General features: G+C 37.1%; 1 protein-coding gene and 1 long non-coding RNA gene across 2 annotated transcripts; both read left to right on the top strand.

Annotated features, from left to right (window-relative positions):
- The first annotated feature begins 10,369 nt into the window (after positions 1–10,369).
- LOC113360910 (probable 60S ribosomal protein L14) lies at positions 10,370–11,833 on the top strand. Its single transcript, XM_026604334.1, has 5 exons — positions 10,370–10,456; positions 10,564–10,665; positions 11,001–11,130; positions 11,218–11,330; positions 11,559–11,833. Exons 1-5 carry the CDS (start codon positions 10,454–10,456, stop codon positions 11,697–11,699), a joined length of 489 nt encoding a protein of 162 aa, XP_026460119.1. The 5' UTR covers positions 10,370–10,453; the 3' UTR covers positions 11,700–11,833.
- A 3,746-nt stretch (positions 11,834–15,579) lies between these two features.
- LOC113355278 lies at positions 15,580–18,618 on the top strand. Its single transcript, XR_003362326.1, has 2 exons — positions 15,580–18,066; positions 18,150–18,618. It is a non-coding gene; the product is annotated as an uncharacterized LOC113355278 (long non-coding RNA).
- Positions 18,619–19,411: the final 793 nt, after the last annotated feature.

Here is a 19,411-nt window from a genome sequence, read left to right as displayed (position 1 = left end):
CGCGAACCCAGTCCGCTAACTGGCGGAAGTTCTCGACAGAGAATTTCTGCTGGGATTTCCAAAAATCGTTTGTGTGCTAAGTCCGCGAACTGATGGAAGTTCTCTTGCCGAGAATTTTTGTTGAGTTTGGAAAATTCAACCGATTAACTTAAGTCCGCGAACATGTTTGTGAACTTAAGAGGTTATTATCTAAAGATGTGCTCTGAACAAGTAACATTAAATTACTTAGGAATGCTTTATGCAAACCATGGCTATAATGTTCATGAGCCGATTCAATCGAATCGAATCAATTGAACTAGTTATGGTGAAGAAGAACAAGGTTAATATGAAATGCTCATATGGTTGACCTTTTGGGTTACTATTTTGAACCAACATGAGCGTACACATTTGGGAATGGTTTTCATGAACCCATTAAACGTATACCCAAGTGTGTGTGACAAGCTAAGTTTTCAATCTAACGGTTGAGAAATATTAGCTTGAATCTAAATCAGGTTTTCATCTAACGTTGAATATGGATTGCTTTGTAACTAAGGCAAAATCATGATTTGAAGGCTATATAAAGGAGACATCTAGCATTGAGAAAACCTAATCCCCACACGTTTGTGTGCTACTATTGCGCTCGCTAGAGTCGATCTCCATTAACCTTTGATTTTCTTATCTAAAATCAGGTTAACGACGTAAAGACTTCATTGGGATTGTGAAGCCAGACCGATACTACTTTATCGTAGTTGTGTGATCTGATCTTGCATCTTCTATCGTACGAGTACAATCGATTGATTGGCTTGAGATCGTGAGAGTTCTCCGATAGGAAAGATAAAGAAGTCACAAACATGTTTGTCTCAGTGTTTCTGATTCCTTGACAATCCGCTTGTGTAGTCAGGAAGGATTGTAGAGAGGTCATTGATTAAACTAGGATGTTCTTCGGTAATACAAGACCGGATTATCAATTAGTTCTTGTTCACCTTGATTTTATATCAAAAGACGGAACAAAACCTAGGGTTTATCTGTGGGATACAGATTTATACTTCGATAGACTTTTCTGTGTGAGACAAATCTGTTTATTATCAAGTCTATGATTTTGGGTTGCAGCAACTCTTGGTTGTTGGTGAGATCAGCTAAGGGAATCAAGTGCACAGTATCCTGCGGGGATCAGATGCATAAGAGTACAACTGTACCTTGTATCAGCGGGAGATTGATAGGGGTTCAACTATAGTCCAGTCTGAAGTTAGTTTGCAGTGGGCTAGTGTATGTAGCGGCTTAATACAGTGTGTATTCAATCTTTACTAGGTCCCGGGTTTTTCTGCATTTGCGGTTTCCTCGTTAACAAAATTTCTGGTGTTTGTGTTATTTATTTTCCTCATTATATTTTATATAATTGAAATAATACAGGTTGTGCGTTCGCGATCATCAATTGGAAATCCAACATTTGGTTGTTGATTGATATTGATTGATCCTTGGACATTGGTCTTTGGTACCGTCCAAGTATTCCTTGTATTTGATAAAGACTCTCTATTGTTTTTAGCTTGAGTAAAAATCAAATCAAGAGAGAGATATTAACTCCTTGAGATACTTTTATCTAAATTGAGTCTGACTGTCTAGTTGATTCTCTAGCAAAGTATTTCGAAGTTATTCCATACATATTGCTAAGCGAAATATTGGGTGGTGTTGTTAGACCCCCGCTTTTTCAATTGGTATCAGAGCAGGCAAACGAGTTTAAGACCTCATCAGTCTGTGTTTGTAGCGATCTGACTCTATGGACAAAGGGGTTATCTCTATTAACGTACCACCAGTCTTCGATGGCTCCAATTACTTATAGTAGAAAATTTCTATGCGAGCTTTTCTTCAATCGCGTGATTTTCAATCATGGGTATATGTGGTGAATGGTATGATGCGCCCGTTTTTGTAGCTGGAAACATAACTGTTCCCAAGAATATTGGTGAATATAATGCTGCCGAGATTCTTGCTGCAAAGAAGAATTCTGAAGGTTTAAATGTTATCATACATGTCATTGCCCCAAGTCTTCAACGTCATGTGTCTAATTGCACTAGGTCTAAAGATGCTTGGGATGTTTTAGAAACCGTATTTGAAGGAAACTCCAGTGAAAAGGAAGCTAGGCTTCAAAACCTTAATTCCGACTGGGAGAAACTTCGTATGCAGATGAAGAAACATTTGATGAGTTTAATCACAAAATGTCTGAAATTGCTAATGCATCTTTTGCATTGGGTAAGACTATTCCTGAAAAGGACATTGTGATGAAAATTCTCATATTGTTGCCATCTAGATATGAGTCTAAGAAGCATGCCGTCGTTGAAGGGAAAAACCTCAATAATCTTTCCAGAAACACCTTGGTTGGGAAGCTAAAGATCTTTGATCATGAGCATACATCCAAAGTCGGTAAGGATGTTGCCTTTAAAGCACAGAAGAGCACTAAATTACTTTTTAAAGGTAAAAGTGTTCATGTCTCTGAGGATGATCATTCTGAGAATGATTTTTCAGGTGAAGACCTTGACAAGTCGGTCTCCTTGATCACAAGACAGTTTAGGGATCTTCTAGAAGTAAACGGTTTTCAAGAGACAAACCTAGGTCATCAGACAAACCTCATGGTCGCGTACCTCCTAAAAACAGGGATGCTGACGAGGCTGATGAAGAGGACATGCCTAAGTGCTTTAAGTGTAAGGGTTTTGGCCATTTTGCTAACGAATTCCCAAATCGTAGAAAATACACTGGGAACAAAGGTCTAGCTGTAACACTTGATGAAATGTCTGAAACCTATGATTCCGATGAAGATAGGAAATCAAGTGTAGGGCTCCTTGGTGAAAACATCAATTTTGATACTTGTAGCATTACATATATCATCCTCAATGGGTTCGGAGAATAAGGAAATCCAATCAAGCTGGAAGATTCTCTAACTGGAAACCGTGTCAATAATATTTCAGGATCTATTGTATGTTTAGATGCTTGCACATCACAAATGCCTGAATACTATCCAAGTTTGACGTGATCGTTTTGTTCGATGAAGGGACACGAACTATCAAGGTGTTACAAGTACAAGCACCAAATAAGGCACGCCAGCAAACTTCAACGAAGAGGAGATCGATTAGCAAGGAAGCTGAAACTTGCTCAGAAGACCGCCAAGGTATGTAGGATCTTATCTTCGTCTAAGAAGTTGGTTTCCAGGGATAGAGTAAGACCATTCGAAAAGAAAGTATGGTCGAATCGTTTTGATAGACAGAAGTCTGAAGATTCCTCCCTTGAGGAAAAATATGGACAAATCGTTGTTCATCGCAACACAATTTGATTGTGTTGTTGGGAAAATCATGTCTCATGTGCCTGATTGAAAAGAGACAAGATTGAATGTTGATTCAGGCTTTAGTAAAGTTTTTCCTTCTTTTCTTAGGTTTGTTATTTTCTGTCTATCAAATAAAATAAAGGGTTATTATCGACAATTCTACTCTTTATAGGGTTTTAGAGTTGGGCGTATACGAACCTGTTCGAACCCTACATTCCTTTTTTCGTTTTGACATCCTATATAAGATTTCTTGTTGAGTTAAGTGATTCAATCACACAAGTCCAGTTGTTTATTACTTTTCTCAAAGCACCATGTCATATGGAAAGGATGTCAAAATTATTGTTAAATCTTCAATCAAGGAAAAAGAAAAGTCTCATGTTTCTAAGTCCCTGAAAATAAAAAGAAGGAATACAAGAAATCTCAGGGATGTATCTTCAAACTCTCAGAAGTTTTTCGATGTTCTTGATGAGTTGAAGGAAGTAAGAAAGGAGATTCATGAAATAAAGGCTTTTGTGTCAAAGTCCTTAGAAATGCAGAGAGCCTTGGTACGACATAATCAGCCAAGACAGTTCGTTGATATAAACTCCTATCTTGATGAACCATATGTTCCAATGGCTGTTGACAACAAGGAGTTCGAGAATGATGCTGAATTTCTCAAAGGCATTGTCGCCTAGGATGTATTCTTTTTGGTTAGTTGGAAGAATAACTAGTGCTTTGAATATTGATGATTGTGACTACACATAGCTATTTTTGTTTTCATCTTCTTATGTTATTTTTTAGGTTTATTGATATTAAATTCTAAAAATATTTGGAGGATGATGTTATTGCAGTATTTTATGGTTTGATATATTGCAATATTTTTATGGGATATGTATTGTTTGCGTCCGTGAACTTGAAGGTCCCATATTGCGGTCAAAAGTAAAGTTGTTCATGAATTAGTATTCGTATTGATGAAAGGACGAATGGCCTTTTGACAAATACAAAAGTTAAGCCTATGCAGTCATGTATTTGATGGAAAATAGGATAAAATCTTTTGTTTGACAAGGATAAAGTCTATTATATCATTATGATGGAAAATAGAATAGATCCTTGTATGTTATCCATGGTATTGATCTTCATTGATCCATTTTACTATGTATTAACTTGAAGGCTCCATTGTGTGTCTTATGTTGAGCACGATACGACTAAGTCAATTTCTTATTGATTTGGTTGGTTGTTCCATGAGATGCTATATGTTGAGCATTAGGAACTAAATTAATCAACTAGTTTGGTTATTTAGTTTTTACTCCATAAGTTTTCTTTCTTATGTTGAGTACATGAACGGTTAAGGTTGTCATACTCTATGATGAACTTAGTCGGGGTTCCATAAGTTCTCTTGTGTTGAGCCCAAAATAATTGAATTGATTACTTCAGTGATTAGTTTGGTTATTTTTTTTTTCAATTGGATTAATTATAGGTTCCCTTGTAATTAATCTAGTTGAGTTTTCATATATTCCACAAGTTCTTGTGTTGAATATATGAACGGCTACACTATAATGTTCTATTGGTTAATGTAGTCTATATTCCGTAAGGTTCTCCTTATGTTGAGTATGTGAACGATTAAGTTAGTCATCTCCGTATGATTACCTTAATCGTAGCTCTGTGAGTTTACTTATGTTGAGCACTTTCAATTAAATTGGTCACTTTTGTGGTTTGATTTAGTTGCGTATTCCAATTAAATTAATCATGGGTTTACTTGTGGTTAATTTGGTTGAGTTTTGGATATAGAAAATCATTCCTATGGTTCTTGGTGTCCAAAGTAAAAATCCTTCTTTTCTTTCGAAATTAAGGTCGCTCTTTTTGTTCTTTCGGGAATGACATCAAATGGGGGAGAGTTCTTTTGAACTTGTGCTTAATGGTAATATCTTGCGGGGAGTGCGGCTGTGGAATTTTATAGGGGTTATCTTGTATCTTAAAACTCCTTGATGAATGCATTTAGCTTCGGCTTTATGATTGCATCTAAATTAAGTTGGTATGTATTTTTCTTTTAGTCTATGAAGTGTCTCTTGTGGAAATTTCATTATGATCCCGTTCTTGTACCTTTGACAATTTTATTGACAAAAAAGGGGAGAAATATTGTATTTCACACTACAAATACATATGGTTTTAGGATCATTGTGTAAGGGGGAGTGGTTTCCATGATCGAGATGGAGTATTGACTAAGGGGGAGTGATATATATCACCGTAGTATTATTGTTAAAGTCGTGATACAATTGGACTTTGATGTTTCATAATAATACTATGACATTGTATAATAATGATCGAGAATCTCGATTTCTCTCATTGTTATAGCTACGAATCTTCAACAACGGTGATGCTAAACTTACAACCTTTGGGATCATTGGAGTACTTGGAAGGACGAAGATTTCAGGGAACATTGAAGAATAGACTATGGAATAGGAGCCACTAAAGTTTATCTTTTTTGTATTCCATATGTATTAATAGTTTTGTCACTAAAATTGACAATGGGGGAGATTGTTAGAGCATAGATCGGTCAACCTCGCATGCGTTGCTATCTCAAGCATGTTTGTCAATGTTAGTGATCAAAACTGTGAGTCTTGATTTCTAGCCTACATAGCTAAGTCCCAGACTAGGATAGGAAAAGTGTAGTTGAGCTCAAGGACTTCATGGCGATTCAACGACAACGACGAAGATCTACACAAGGAACCGTGGAACTTCATCAACAAAAAGGTATGTGGAGACTTGAACTTATCTTCATTTCGAGTTGAACATTCATTGCTTATCTTTTATCTCGAAATCGTGTATTGGTAAAGCGTTTCGCTTTGATCAAGTTTATCTTCACCTAGTGACGTAAGTCATGAAAGTTTCAATCACTTTGAGAATTGCTCTGACGTGAATCGGTCTGTGAATAACGGCTACATAGCGTCCTCTGAGAATGTCTCAATGATTGAAATAAGAATTTAGATTACATAACTATGTATTCCTTGAACCGAAGTTTCGAACTTTGTTGATCAAGTGAAATCGGGAGGATTATGGAATTGGCTTGCTAAGTCCGCGAACCCAGTCCGCAGACTCATCCGCGAACTGATGGAAGTTCTCGACCGAGAATTTTTGCTGGGATTTCCAAAACTCGTTTATGTGCTAAGTCCGCGAACTCAGTCCACGAACCCATTGCGCGAACTGGCAGAAGATCTCTTGCCGAGAATTTCTGCTGAGTTTGGAAAACTCAACCGATTAACTTAAGTCCGCGAACTTGTTTGTGAACTTAAGAGGTTATGATCTAAAGATGTGCTCTGAACAAGAAACATTAAATTACTAAGGAATGCTTTATGCAAACCGTGGCTATAATGTTCATGAGCCGATTCAATCGAATCGAATCATCTTTGTTTCAATTGTGTCTTGTGTAGTTACATAAGATTTCATAGCAATTGAACAACTCTTTAACTAGTTCTTTTGAGTCAACTGAACTAGTTATGGTGAAGAAGAACATGGTTAATATGAAATGCTCATATGGTTGACCTTTTGGGTTACTATGTTGAACCAACATGAACGTACACGTTTGGGAATGGTTTTCACGAACCCAGTAAACGTATACCCAAGTGTGTGTGACAAGCTAAGTTTTCGATCTAACGGTCGAGAAATATTAGCTTGAATCTAAATCAAGTTTTCATCTAACGGGGATTATGGATGCTTTGTAACTAAGGAAAAACCCTGATTTGAAGACTATATAAAGGAGACATCTAGCATTGAGAAAACCTAATCCCCACGCGTCTGTGTGCTACTAGTGCGCTCGCTAGAGTCGGTCTCCATTAACCTTTGATTTTCTTCTCTAAAATCAGGTTAACGACTTAAAGACTTCATTGGGATTGTGAAGCCAGACCGATACTAATTTATCGTAGTTGAGTGATCTGCTCTTGCATCTTCTATCGTACGAGTACGACCGATTGATTGGCTTGAAATCGTGAGGGTTCTCCGACAGGCAAGATAAAGAAGTCACAAACATGTTCGTCTCACTGTTTGTGATTCCTCGACAATCCACTTGTGTAGTCAGGAAGGATTGTAGAGAGGTGATTGATTAATCTAGGCTGTTCTTCGGGAATATAGGACCGGATTATCAATTGGTTCCTGTTCACCTTGATTTTATATCAAAATACGGAACAAAACCTAGGGTTTATCTGTGGTAGACAGATTTATTCTTCAATAGACTTTTCTGTGTGAGACAGATCTGTTTATTATCAAGTCTGTGATTTTGGGTTGCAGCAACTCTTGGTTGCGGGTGTGATCAGCTAAGGGAATCAAGTGCGCAGTATCCTGCTGGGATCAGAGGCATAGGAGTACAATTGTACCTTGTATCAGTGGGATATTGATAGGGGTTCAACTATAGTCCAGTCCGAAGTTAGTTTGCAGTGGGCTAGTGTCTGTAGCGGCTTAATACAGTGTGTATTCAATCTGGACTAGGTCTAGGGGGTTTTCTGCATTTGTGGTTTCCTTGTTAACAAAATTTCCGGTGTCTGTGTTATTTCTTTTCCTCATTATATTTTATATAATTGAAATAATACATGTTTTGCGTTCGTGATCATCAATTGGAAATCCAACCTTTGGTTGTTGATTGGTATTGATTGATCCTTGGACATTGGTATTTGGTACCGTCCAAGTATTCGTTGTATTTGATAAAGACTCGCTATTGTTTTTAGCTTGAGTGAAAATCAAATCAAGAGAGATATATTAACTCCTTGAGATACTTTTATCTAGATTGAGTATGACTGTCTAGTTGATTCTCTAGCAAAGTATTTCGGAGTTAGTCCATACAGATTGCTAAGCGAAATATTGGGTGGTGTTGTTAGACCCCTGCATTTTCAGGATGGATCTTAATTCTCCCTGGTAAGTTCTACTCTAATCCATGGTTTTTAGTTTTTTGGTTATTGCTTGTTATATTGTTTTCCTTTTTTCCTGGTAATCTTAAGTAGGTTCTTTGTTTATTTAGGGTTCATCTTAAATTGTTTTTCTTTTTTCCCTTGTATGCTCCTTCTATTTGTTTAGAGTTGGGCACTTTCTTTCTGTGGTGTTTTTACATCTTAAATGGTTTTCAAATGATGTCCCTTTTGAGTTCTGGTCCTCTCAAAAGAGATTTTGCTTCAGTGGTAATGGAGAATTGTTCTGCTCTCAGAGCAGTATCTTTTGTTGCTTTAGATGCATTGCCCTCTCCATATCTTAAAGGAGAGTTACCTGCAATCAACCTCACTAACAGTATGGATGAGAATGGGTTATCCCAATGGAAATTCAGCCTCATTGGGAGGCTTGATTTGAGCAAAAGCAAATTAGAAGAAGCTAAAGAGAAATTGTTCAAGCAATGGAATGTGGAAGGCAAAGTCAAGGTCATTCCTATTGGAAGTTTTTTTTTTTTGTTATCAAGTTAGATAATGAAAATGCTAAGACTAGAATTTGGGAAGGCACATGGAAAGTTGCAAACTCAGAATTGGAAGTTAGAGATGGGGAGCCGAGATTTAATCCTGAAAATCAGAGAACATCCCTAGCTAAGGTTTGGATTAAATTTCCGGGACTAAGCTTGGAATATTGGACAGAGGAAAACCTGCTGGCAATGGAGAAAGCTTTCGGCAGACCCATCCAGGTAGATAAAAACACTCTTTCTATGAATTTTGGTTTCTTTGCTAGCGTTCTAGTTAAGGTGGATTTTGCTAATAAGATCCCGGATCGAGTTTGGGTGGGAGATAGTGATGACGGCACTGACGTAGGATTTTGGAAATCCATGGATATTCACAAAGTTCCTAAATTTTGCTCACATTGCAAAATTGTGGGACATTTGCTCTTGGATTATAGGTCAAGCAAAAAAGATGCAACTGATAAGATTGTGGATACTAGTTTTCCTAATGAGACTGTGGATACTAGCGTTTCTAATGAGATTGTAAAGAAGAAAAGGAGGAGGTCTAACAAAAATAAGGAAACTCTTGTGTTAGAGGAGGGACAACAAGGTTGTAAAATGGTTGTTAATGAAAGTGCTCCGCCGGCTAAAGAAGGGACAAGTACCTCTTCAACTGACCCTTCCGTTCCTCCAGTGTTTGAAAGACATAACAGATTTCATGGGTTGGAAGAAGAGGAGGAAGTGGCTACCTCTCAATTAGACTCAAGGTGTAGCTCCTCAATGCCATCTTCATCCGAGCCAATTACAGGATCATCAAGAAAGTTGAGCTCAAAGTCTAAAGCAACTGGTTTCTTTCCCACTAGGACTTTAAGTACAAAAAAGAAATTACTTCCCAAATCTTTAAGTACAAAAAAGAAATCATTTCCCGGAACTTTTGATGATCCTAATAAGATATCATCAGTAAGTCTCAAGGAGTTAGGCTCCTTTATGGGGTTAAATTTTCCTTCTTCCAAGAAAGTTTGTGAAGAAATGTTTAGTGGCCTTGAGAAAAATCATACAAGCTTATCTTTCCATGACGTGGAGGAGTCTCATAGTTGGCAATAGCTATTGTTTGCAGGTTGCAATTTTAGTTGTTTTTCGATACGACGAGTTGTCTTTTCGCTAGTCGTTTGTTTTGCTTTTTTTTTTTTTTTTTTTTTTTGTTCTTTTGCTGTTTTTAAGGGCTTTGGCTCTCTTTTAGTTGTATGCGCCTGCACACGGCTTGTGTCTCTAGTATATTTTCTATCGACTGATCAAAAAAAAATCATGCAAGTAACTCATCGAAATTTTTGGGTTTTGGAATGTTTCTATATCATTTTGGTTTTTGTAGGTCTCTTAACTTGCTTAGTACATGCTATTGTTATCTGTTTTCATTAGTGAGTTAATTAATTACAATTTTAGTTTTTTAAACATCCGATTTGATTTCATCTCCAGCTTCCCCGCCTTTTTTCGATTATCCATCTTAACCTCGACAAGGGTTTTGGCTTGAGTTTGAATCGAAATCAAAAGAAAAGAAAAAAAATTCACTCTCCTTATATAATTTCAGATTTTCACGGATCGGCTGATCTCAGCTGCAGGATGACAATTGATTGCCCTAACACTCGGCAGTACATATAGGCTCTTTCGTGCGGCCCGAACGTCAACTTGTTTTTACAATCAAAAGGCGAGAGAACAAAACCCTAGTCGCCAAACAAACTAAAGATCTCTTCTTTCCTTCCTCCGTTCCCAACACCAGAAATCTCAAAATGGTAAAATTTTCTCTTATTGTTTGTGCTGATAAATCGTTAGTCTAGGGATTTCTTATTTCTGTTTTCAAATTAGGGTTTAATAGGTGTTATCTTTTCTGATTTCGTAGCCTTTCAAGCGTTATGTTGAGATTGGGAGAGTTGCTTTCGTAAACTACGGAAAAGATTATGGTAAACTTGTAGTGATTGTTGATGTTATCGACCAAAACAGGGTAAGCTTTTTATTCCAGATCGAGTTGTGGACACATTTTTTCTTCTTCTGGGCATCTCTGTTCGTGTATTATTTGTGACGGGTTTTACTGTATCATCTTGATCAGCTAGTTAGCTTCAAAACTGTACACCTGCTATAACTTTCATAATACCTATACTATTGGCGTGTGCTATTTTGTAAGATTCAAGTATCTTCTTACCTTGCTGGTTTCTTGTTGTCATAATTAGTTTATTGCCCCATGGACCTGGAAACACTGGATCCCTTCTACTTTTTAGGTTGCACTGTGTTATCTCCTCAAGGGTTTATATTTTCTTTTATTTTTTGTGGATGGAACATGCTCTTGTTGATGCTCCTGATATGGTGAGAAGCCAAATGAGCTTCAAGAGGCTCTCCTTAACAGACATCAAGGTTGACATTGGCAGAACCCCTAAGAAGAAGGTTTTGATCAAAGCCATGGAGGCTGCAGGCAAGTTACCAGCTTTATTAGCGAGAAAGTGATGACTATGTTGGCTACATCTGAGTTATTACTAATGTTTGTGTAAATGTTGTACAGATGTTGAGGGGAAATGGGTAAGCAGCTCTTGGGGTAGAAAGTTGATTGTTCATAAGGAAAGAGCCTCCTTGAACGACTTTGACAGGTTCAAGATCATGTTGGCGAAGATCAAGGTATGCTGAACAATTCTTTTTCTGGCAAATTGTTTCTTAGATAGGCTGTTTTGTTAGAAGCTTACTATGTAGATTTTGCATTGGTCAATTGAATTTCAGAGAGTAGTAATTTTTAAGGACTCCACTGAATGTTTTGCTTATAAGTTCTGTTTGGTTCTTCCTTATGTATATTTTTTAAGCCTTTGAAGGCGTCAGTAGATTGATTTTGGTACTTTTCAAATGTGGCAGAGGGGTGCAACTATTCAACGTGAGATCCCACTGGTTGAGCTCAAGGAAGCTAGGTTGAAGACATCTATGAAGCTGTTGCATCTGATGCACAAGGACTGTACGGGAATCTGTTTAATGAGGAAAAAAGAATTAGCTAGTTGAATTTTTACTTACTCTTTAGTCTCCTTATGGTACCATTTTAAAGATCTAGTAATTACAGTTGCTTATAATAATCTATCTACTTGTATCAGAGATTCTGTTATGTAATCTTAGCCAACATCTGTCTTCCACTCTTTGCTTTCTAGCAAATATGTGCTTTTCTTTAGCTTGCAAAATTACATCAAACCGCCGATATCATAGGAGTGCCTATATTTTCATGTTGCGAGGAATTACTAGCGTCTCGACGCACAACCAGAACTTGGATGCTGCTTTTCCAGGAAGCTGCTAGGTTAGAGGTTAAATTCACCAACCAAGTTTCTAGAAATTTTCGAGAAGAAGCAGAGATCAGTGAAGAACCTAAGAGAGCAGAAAACGGCTGGCGACCCAGAGACGGACGACCACGGTCCCAACCTTGCCAGCAAGGGAGGCTTAGAGCGATTGTAGCCAGAAAAAGAAGTGGCACATTTTTTAAAAAAACTTGTGTTTGGAGCAGTTATGATTTTAAAAAAACTTGTGTAGTGTGTGGAGCAATTATGATTGTCGTAGCTTCACACGTTGTGTAACACCTTGAGAAACAAACGGAGCAAAACACAAACAGTAGAGAACGTAAAACTAACAAAGACAGAACACACATATTTACGATGGTTACCACAACTTGAGATCGTACTTGCTCCACTTGCAACGATGATGACTTCTTATTAAGAAACTGAAGAACAATTACAAGAACCCTTGATTAGCTTTTCCCTGTCTTCCTAGTCTTCTTTTCTTTTCTTTTTTTATACATGGCATAGGACCGAACCTCCCCCTAGCAAATCCAAAGCCACTGAGCTACCCCTGGTAGACCCAGCTCAATCCCCATAATTTACATAAGAAGAGTTTTTATGAGATCTCTAAACTCGTGAGTGGAGACTTGATCCGCTGACCTCTATTATGAGAGTCAGGCTCTTGTCTTCCTAGTCTCACAACCCTTCGAGAATATAACTCTTAATATCGTATAACCTTACAATTCGAAAACTAATATTGTGTAACCTTACAACTCGAAAACAACCTTCTTAAAACAACCTTCTTCTCACAACTCACCGTAATTTTCTCCTAGAGCTACTGCCTATTTATACTAGTTAGATACTTGAAGGCCAAATATTAACGTCGTGACCAGGTTTAGCACAACCGGCTTCCTACAATTCTGATTTCCTAAAACTAGTAGGCTTGGTTTCCAAAACTTGGTCATCTGCAGTTCCTTGGTTCTAGAAAGATCTTCGACAAACTTCAACGTTTCTCCACCTTAGTTGACGATTTTCTCTGCCTTCATTGTTCTTCACTTCAGTTCATCATTGCTACCACATTGCACCTTTCGGTGCCTACACTTGTACGATGCTAATTAAGCTCAGACAATGCCTGAACTTACTCAAAGGTACCACCTTAGTTAACATGTCTGCTGGATTGTCATTCGTACAAATATTCTTTACTAAAAATTCACCATCACTTACAGTATCCGTAGAGAAATGATACCGTACCTTTATATGCTTTGCTCTCCCATGAAAATCTCCATGCTTCATTAAGTCTAAAGCACTCTGACTATCACAAAACACTTCTATTCATTCTTGTTTGACCCCAAAACTCTCAATCAAGCCTTTAAGCCATGTTGCTTCCTTCAAGGCCTCATTCACAACAATCGGTTTAGCCTCTGATGTTGATTGAGCTACAACTGATTGTAAAGACGACCTCCAGCTTATTGGATCATTAGCCAATGTAAATACACAACATGTTGTAGATCTTGCACGATCTTCATCTCCATCATAATCAGAATCTACATACTTTGTCCATAGATTAAACCAACATCTGTTGTACCTTTAATGTACCTTTAATGTACCTAAGTATTCTCTTCACAGCTTGCCAATGTTGTACTCCTGGATTTTCTAAAAATCTACTGACAACAACAACTACTTGTGCAATATCTGGTCGAGTACAAACCATTACATACATTAAGCTACCAACCACACTCGCATAGGGAACAAGAGTCATGTACTCTTCATCTTCTTTAGTACTTGGCTTCATATCAACAGAAAATTTTAAGTGCCCACCTAAAGGTAAACTGATAGGTTTAGAATCTTGCATTCCGAACTTATCTAGAATCTTTTCTAGGTATTGTCTTTAGTTAAGAGACAACATACCCTTCTTTTGGTCTCTTTGAAAATCCATTCCAAGTATCTTCTTAGCAGCTCCCAAATCTTTCATGTCGAACTCCATACTCAATTGAGATTTCATCTTTTCAATTTCTTTCATGCTCTTAGCAGCAATAAGCATATCATCCACGTATAAGAGTAGAAAGATCAAAGCACTTTCTGGCTTCTTAGTATACACACAACTGTCAAGTAAACTGTGTGCGTAACCCAGTCCTTTCATAGATGTATCAAACCTTTTATACCACTGTCTTGGTGACTGCTTAAGTCCATACAGTAATCTCTTCAATTTGCATACATGATTCTCCTTTTCTGCAACAACATATCCTTTGGGATGTGTGACATATAAATGTCTTCATCCAGTGTACCATGTAAGAACGTTGTCTTGACATCAAGTTGCTCTAACTCCAAGTCATTGGATCCCACTATAGATAACAAGGTACGGATCGGAGCATGATCGTTACTTGGGCTCTGGCTATTAGGGATTTTGAGAACATTAGTTCAATAGAGGCTATGAGGCATTGGCATAATCTGTATTTTGATGTCCCTTAGTTTGTCTTTCTTTATGTGGTGGCCTGTTGTCACACTTTGCGTTTTCTTTCTCGTTGTTGTTGTACGCTTGGCTCAGGGTGGTATAAAGCTTTTATACCCTCTATTTTTTGATCAATATTCCTTCTTTACCGATAAAAAAAAACTTTATCTACCAAGCGTGCTTTATACCGTATGCTATTTGTACCTGGAAATCCTTCTTTCTTCACAAACACCCATTTACAGCCAATCACATTACTTCCCTTAGGTAATTCAACTAATTCCCAAGTTCCATTCTTATGCAAAGAATCTATTTCTTCATCAGTAGTTTGCTGCCATTCTTTAACACTTGAACTTTTCATTGTTGCTTGAAAAATTTATCGGCTCATCATCACGAGCCACAAACGCAAAAGCTACATAATCATCCATCCACTTTGGTAGTCTCCTGTTACGAAGTTCCAGAGTGTCTGTTAAGGGTTCTACTTCTTGTTGTTGCCGATATTCTTGTGTTTGAACATATACCTCATCTGCACCTTCTTGAGATGTAGAATCATGTCGAGGAATTTCAATTTCCTCCTCAGTCTCACCATTCAATATCTCCACCTGAGTTGTAGTCTCTTTGCCAGAGTGTAACAAATATTTCTCATCAAAAATGACGTCTCTGCTAATAAGAACCTTGCGATTTTCTTCACACCACAATTTGTATCCATCAACTCCATTTTCAAAGCCAATAAAAATTTCTTTCTTAGCTCTTGGATCTAGCTTATCTTCCCTTACATGATAGTAAGCTGGACATCCAAAAATTCTTATGGAATCATATTTAGGCTTAGTCTTATGGCATTCCAATCTAGTAAACTAGAATAGAATGCCATGTCATCTAGAAGACTTCCTAGCTCTTAGAGCATCTCCAATGAGACATTGGAAATATCCTAAATATAAGGCCACATAGGATTTTTATGGATTTAATCAAAAAAATCATCTCCAATGGAAATGTGAAGGGAGAAAGTAAGGATGATGTATCTGGTAGTTATGTAGACATCCTCCAAGCTATACTCTAGTTTTAGAGGTTCTCATAGAGGATGTGAAGATCATACTCATCATTATTAATGGTTATGATTAGTTATATGATTTGGATCAATGGTTCAAAAAGTTCACAATTGAAGAAATACAATCTGTGGTTGGAGATGTTTTTCTTTCAACTCCTCAAATTAAGGAAAAATTGGCCTTTACATAAGAAAAAACAACTTCCACAAAATATTGATACCAAGTTACCATTGGGATGCTCTTATGGGTGTGCTAATTTATAAATCTAGTCGCCTAACAAAACAGCGCAAAGAGCGCCGAATAATGCAGCGCCGAAACATTTCGTCATTTGAAACGGCGCTGGACCAGTTAACTTTGTTGATTTCGCTGTTCCAAACAGCACTGAAGAATTTTGACTGAAAGAGGCAGAGCCTCTCCTTCTCCACAGACAGAACATTTTCTTTCTTATTCATTTTCTCATCCAAAAATGGTTGTAGGATAGATTTGTAATCACCGTCAACACTTCCAGTGGATTCGTTAAAAGGGTTTGTAAATCAGGAGGATTGTGATCTTTTGAGCCTATTTTCAATCAATTCCGTCCACAATTGCGATTGGGCTAACAATTTCTAATTTTAAGTTTTTATTTTATTTTTTATTATCATGATATTTTGATTAAATTGATGATAGATTTTGATGTATTAGATGATTTATATGATATGTGTATGGATTGTATAATTGAAATTGATTTTAGAATTTTTAGGATTTAAATTTGATTATTTGTGATGAGAACATGATGAAATTTTGATTTTGTGATGAAAATCAATGAATTTTGTATGATTATTGTTGATGAAACATGTATGATTATTTGAGATGAAAATATGAAATTTGTATGAATTTTTTTGATAAAAAATGAAATTTGTATGAAATTTAATTTTATGATGAGAAATTGATGAAAATTTGATTCTATGATGAAACTTGAAAATTGATTATTTTAGATGAAAGTATGTAGAAATTTGTATGGTTTTTTTGGATGAAAATTTGAAATTTGTATGAAATCTAGTTTGTGATTGAATTTTTTTTTTCATTTGCTAGTACGGACACGGAAATGAACATGGACGCTTTTGTTGACACATTTGATATAGTATCGTCTAGAAACACTGAGGGACATGTATGTACGCAAGTTCCGGGTGATCCCAGATAAATATCCTTTAGAAGTAGCTTGAAAGACGTCGAATACTATTATAAAATAGTAGTGAAAGATAATCCGAAAGCTGAACGTTACTGTCGAAAATGTGGGTTTTCTTCTGTGTTTGAGTTTGATTTCTCCAATGGGGATAGAGGCTTAGTGGAAGCCATAGCTGAGAAATGGTTTGAGAAAACCAAGAGCTTTAGGATCATAGGGTTTGAGATTGGCCTCCTTCCTTTAGATTAGTACATTCTAACGGGCATGTCTACTGGTGACCCTAGCAAACATCGAGTACTTCTGCCTAAGTTACATGTCAGCATAAAATATCCGGCTACGGATGCTATGTATTTCCCACTTATCTCTACACAACCTAGATGGAACTCTGCGAACAATTCAATATCCTTGGTTATCTTGAAAGACTTCATTCAAAGTAGACAAAACCATGACAATAGGGGATGTGAAGCTCAATTGACACAAGTTTTCTTTCTTTGGTGGTTTGGACATTTCCTTCTTGCGGATAGTAGTGGAAGAATATATAAACGCTGGATTCTATTGTTGCAAGATTTAGAATCAGTTGGGAAATATGACTGGGGTTTAGCTTCCTTAGGTAATACCTATATAAATTGCTTGGCGACTGGTCATGTAGAGGTAGTAAGGATTTATCCGGCATGGTTATGATCATTGAGTACTGGTATTATTACTATTTTCGCAACATGCAACCCTTGCTTTGTCCGGCACAGGCAGGAGGACATCTAGATATTTTTCAAAGATTTGTCTTTTAAAGAAGGAAAACATTCAACAATCAAGGAAGAGAGGACATAGAGGCAGCCAGAAGGATAATATAGGAAACACTCAGCATCCAACGCAAGAGCACAGATTGAGAGTAGAACAAGTTTATCATGTATTTGGCAAACATGGAGAGACAGTGCGTATGCAGATGGAGAGGATTATGACCATGCACTAGAGTTGTCTAAAATGAGAGTTATGTTTTTCCACATACTAGATGATTACAAAAGATCTAGTTGTTACTTAGCTGAGAGGTTCCAGAGACAGATAGTAGGTGAGATTGTAATACCAGTGAATCCGCCAGAATTGTAATCAGTAAGGGACAAAGAGATTGCAGGTGTAGGAGATCATTATTATGTAGTCGATGAGAGTCGGTACCAAAGGTGGTGGAAGAAGAAGAGTGTTGGACTTACTTGAATCAGTCGTACCATGCATAGAACGTCGATGAGATAGCAGTGTGTAGTTCAGCTGTTTCTCGCCATCTGTTTCCTCACCATCTGCCTCCACATCTAATGTCACAAAGCTATACTTATGAGAATGAGACCTTTTCACATCTTCCTCAGATAGACTTCACTATACCGTTTTCCGATGAAATCGGCGTAGAGGATCATGTTGAAGTTCCAAGGAAGCCTTGTCCGTATGATTTAAGAATATAGGGTTGAAAATGGTAAATACATTTAAATTTGATTGCAGTTTCAGTTTAATTTTTTCGTGAATGTGTTACTAAGTCTCTCTTTTTGATACTTGTAGGAGGATTTCTTTAACTTTATGGAACAACAATATTCATACTATCAAGGAATTCGTGAAACCATATGGGTAGAGACGTTGCATCGAGCTACAACCGATTGTTCCTCATCTAGAAGATATTCTTCTTCTTCAATACCAGCTACCCACTCCCAACAACCAAATGTTCAAGAAGATCTCACTTGGGTGGTACATTTTCACAATGGGTACAAACTCAAGAATGTTACCGTCTGCGAAGATGATCATCTTCATCAAATAGTCAACAACAAGGAATCGTGAGCAATGAATTTAGCCAAGCGTTGTTGGATGATAATGTTTCTGATGATGTTCCTGATACTCAAAACAACCTTCCACCCCGTAGTTACCATCATGATTACTTCCAATGACTGAAACAAGAAACTATTTTTTTTATTTATTTTTAAGTGCTTATGGAATGATTTTTATTTGTGGAATGTTAATTTTTAGTGTTTATTTTTATTGAGTGTGTTTTTTTATTGAGTGTTTATTTTTATTGATTGTTGTTTTTTTTGTGGAGTATTTTAATTTTATGGTTATTTGGTACAGTAAGCTTTTAATTTTTCGTTATATTAGGTACAACATGCAAGGAGCTTTGAGAAAATTTGTGTTGGGTCTTCCGGATGATGAAGATGATATTGAAGAGAATGCTGTAGCAGTGGCTGCACTTTTGGAGTCAAAGAGGAGGCAAGAAATATACCAACATGTCCCGCATGTAGTCAAGAATCTTCAGAGGGTGCACAGAAAGCGTGAAGTAGCCAATGAAATCATGATGAAACAATACTTCAACTTCAGATATACGTATGAACCAAAGAAATTCAAAGGTCGGTTTGGTATTCCTCGTCCTCTTTTTTTTGAGAATTTTAGAGCAACTTTGTGATCATGACCCCAATTTTTTTTTGAGATGTTGCCCAAAGGATCAAGCACGATGGCATAATAGTGGCTATAAACCTAATCCCACTGTCGTTCTTCAGGCGATAGCCACATATGATAGATGGATATGGCATGCATTTTTTGGGTTGGGTCGGCAGAACAATGATCTTAATTTTTTACATGCTTCGGGTTTGTTCGATGGACAACTAAATGGTGTAGCGCACCTCCTTGTCATTATCGAATCAATGGAAATAACTACGTCTAAGGATACCACCTAGGAGATGGAAAATATCCTATGTATGGTTGCATTGTGCAAGCATACAAACCCCCAACGAATAATATGCAATCTCTTGTAAATCAATACCAAGAAGCCAAGAGGA

This window comes from Papaver somniferum, chromosome 3 (assembly GCF_003573695.1).
Source record: "Papaver somniferum cultivar HN1 chromosome 3, ASM357369v1, whole genome shotgun sequence".
Lineage (NCBI taxonomy): Eukaryota > Viridiplantae > Streptophyta > Magnoliopsida > Ranunculales > Papaveraceae > Papaver > Papaver somniferum.
The sequence above is the reverse complement of the archived record's forward strand: the minus strand, read 5'-3'. Positions and strand labels throughout refer to the sequence as shown.

What these genes read in the sequence shown, in the direction of transcription:
- LOC113360910 (XM_026604334.1), top strand. An exon ending in CAAAGCCATGGAGGCTGCAG is followed by an intron (nt 11,131 to 11,217) that starts GCAAGTTACCAG and finishes AATGTTGTACAG; the next exon opens with ATGTTGAGGGGAAATGGGTA. An exon ending in TCATGTTGGCGAAGATCAAG is followed by an intron (nt 11,331 to 11,558) that starts GTATGCTGAACA and finishes CAAATGTGGCAG; the next exon opens with AGGGGTGCAACTATTCAACG.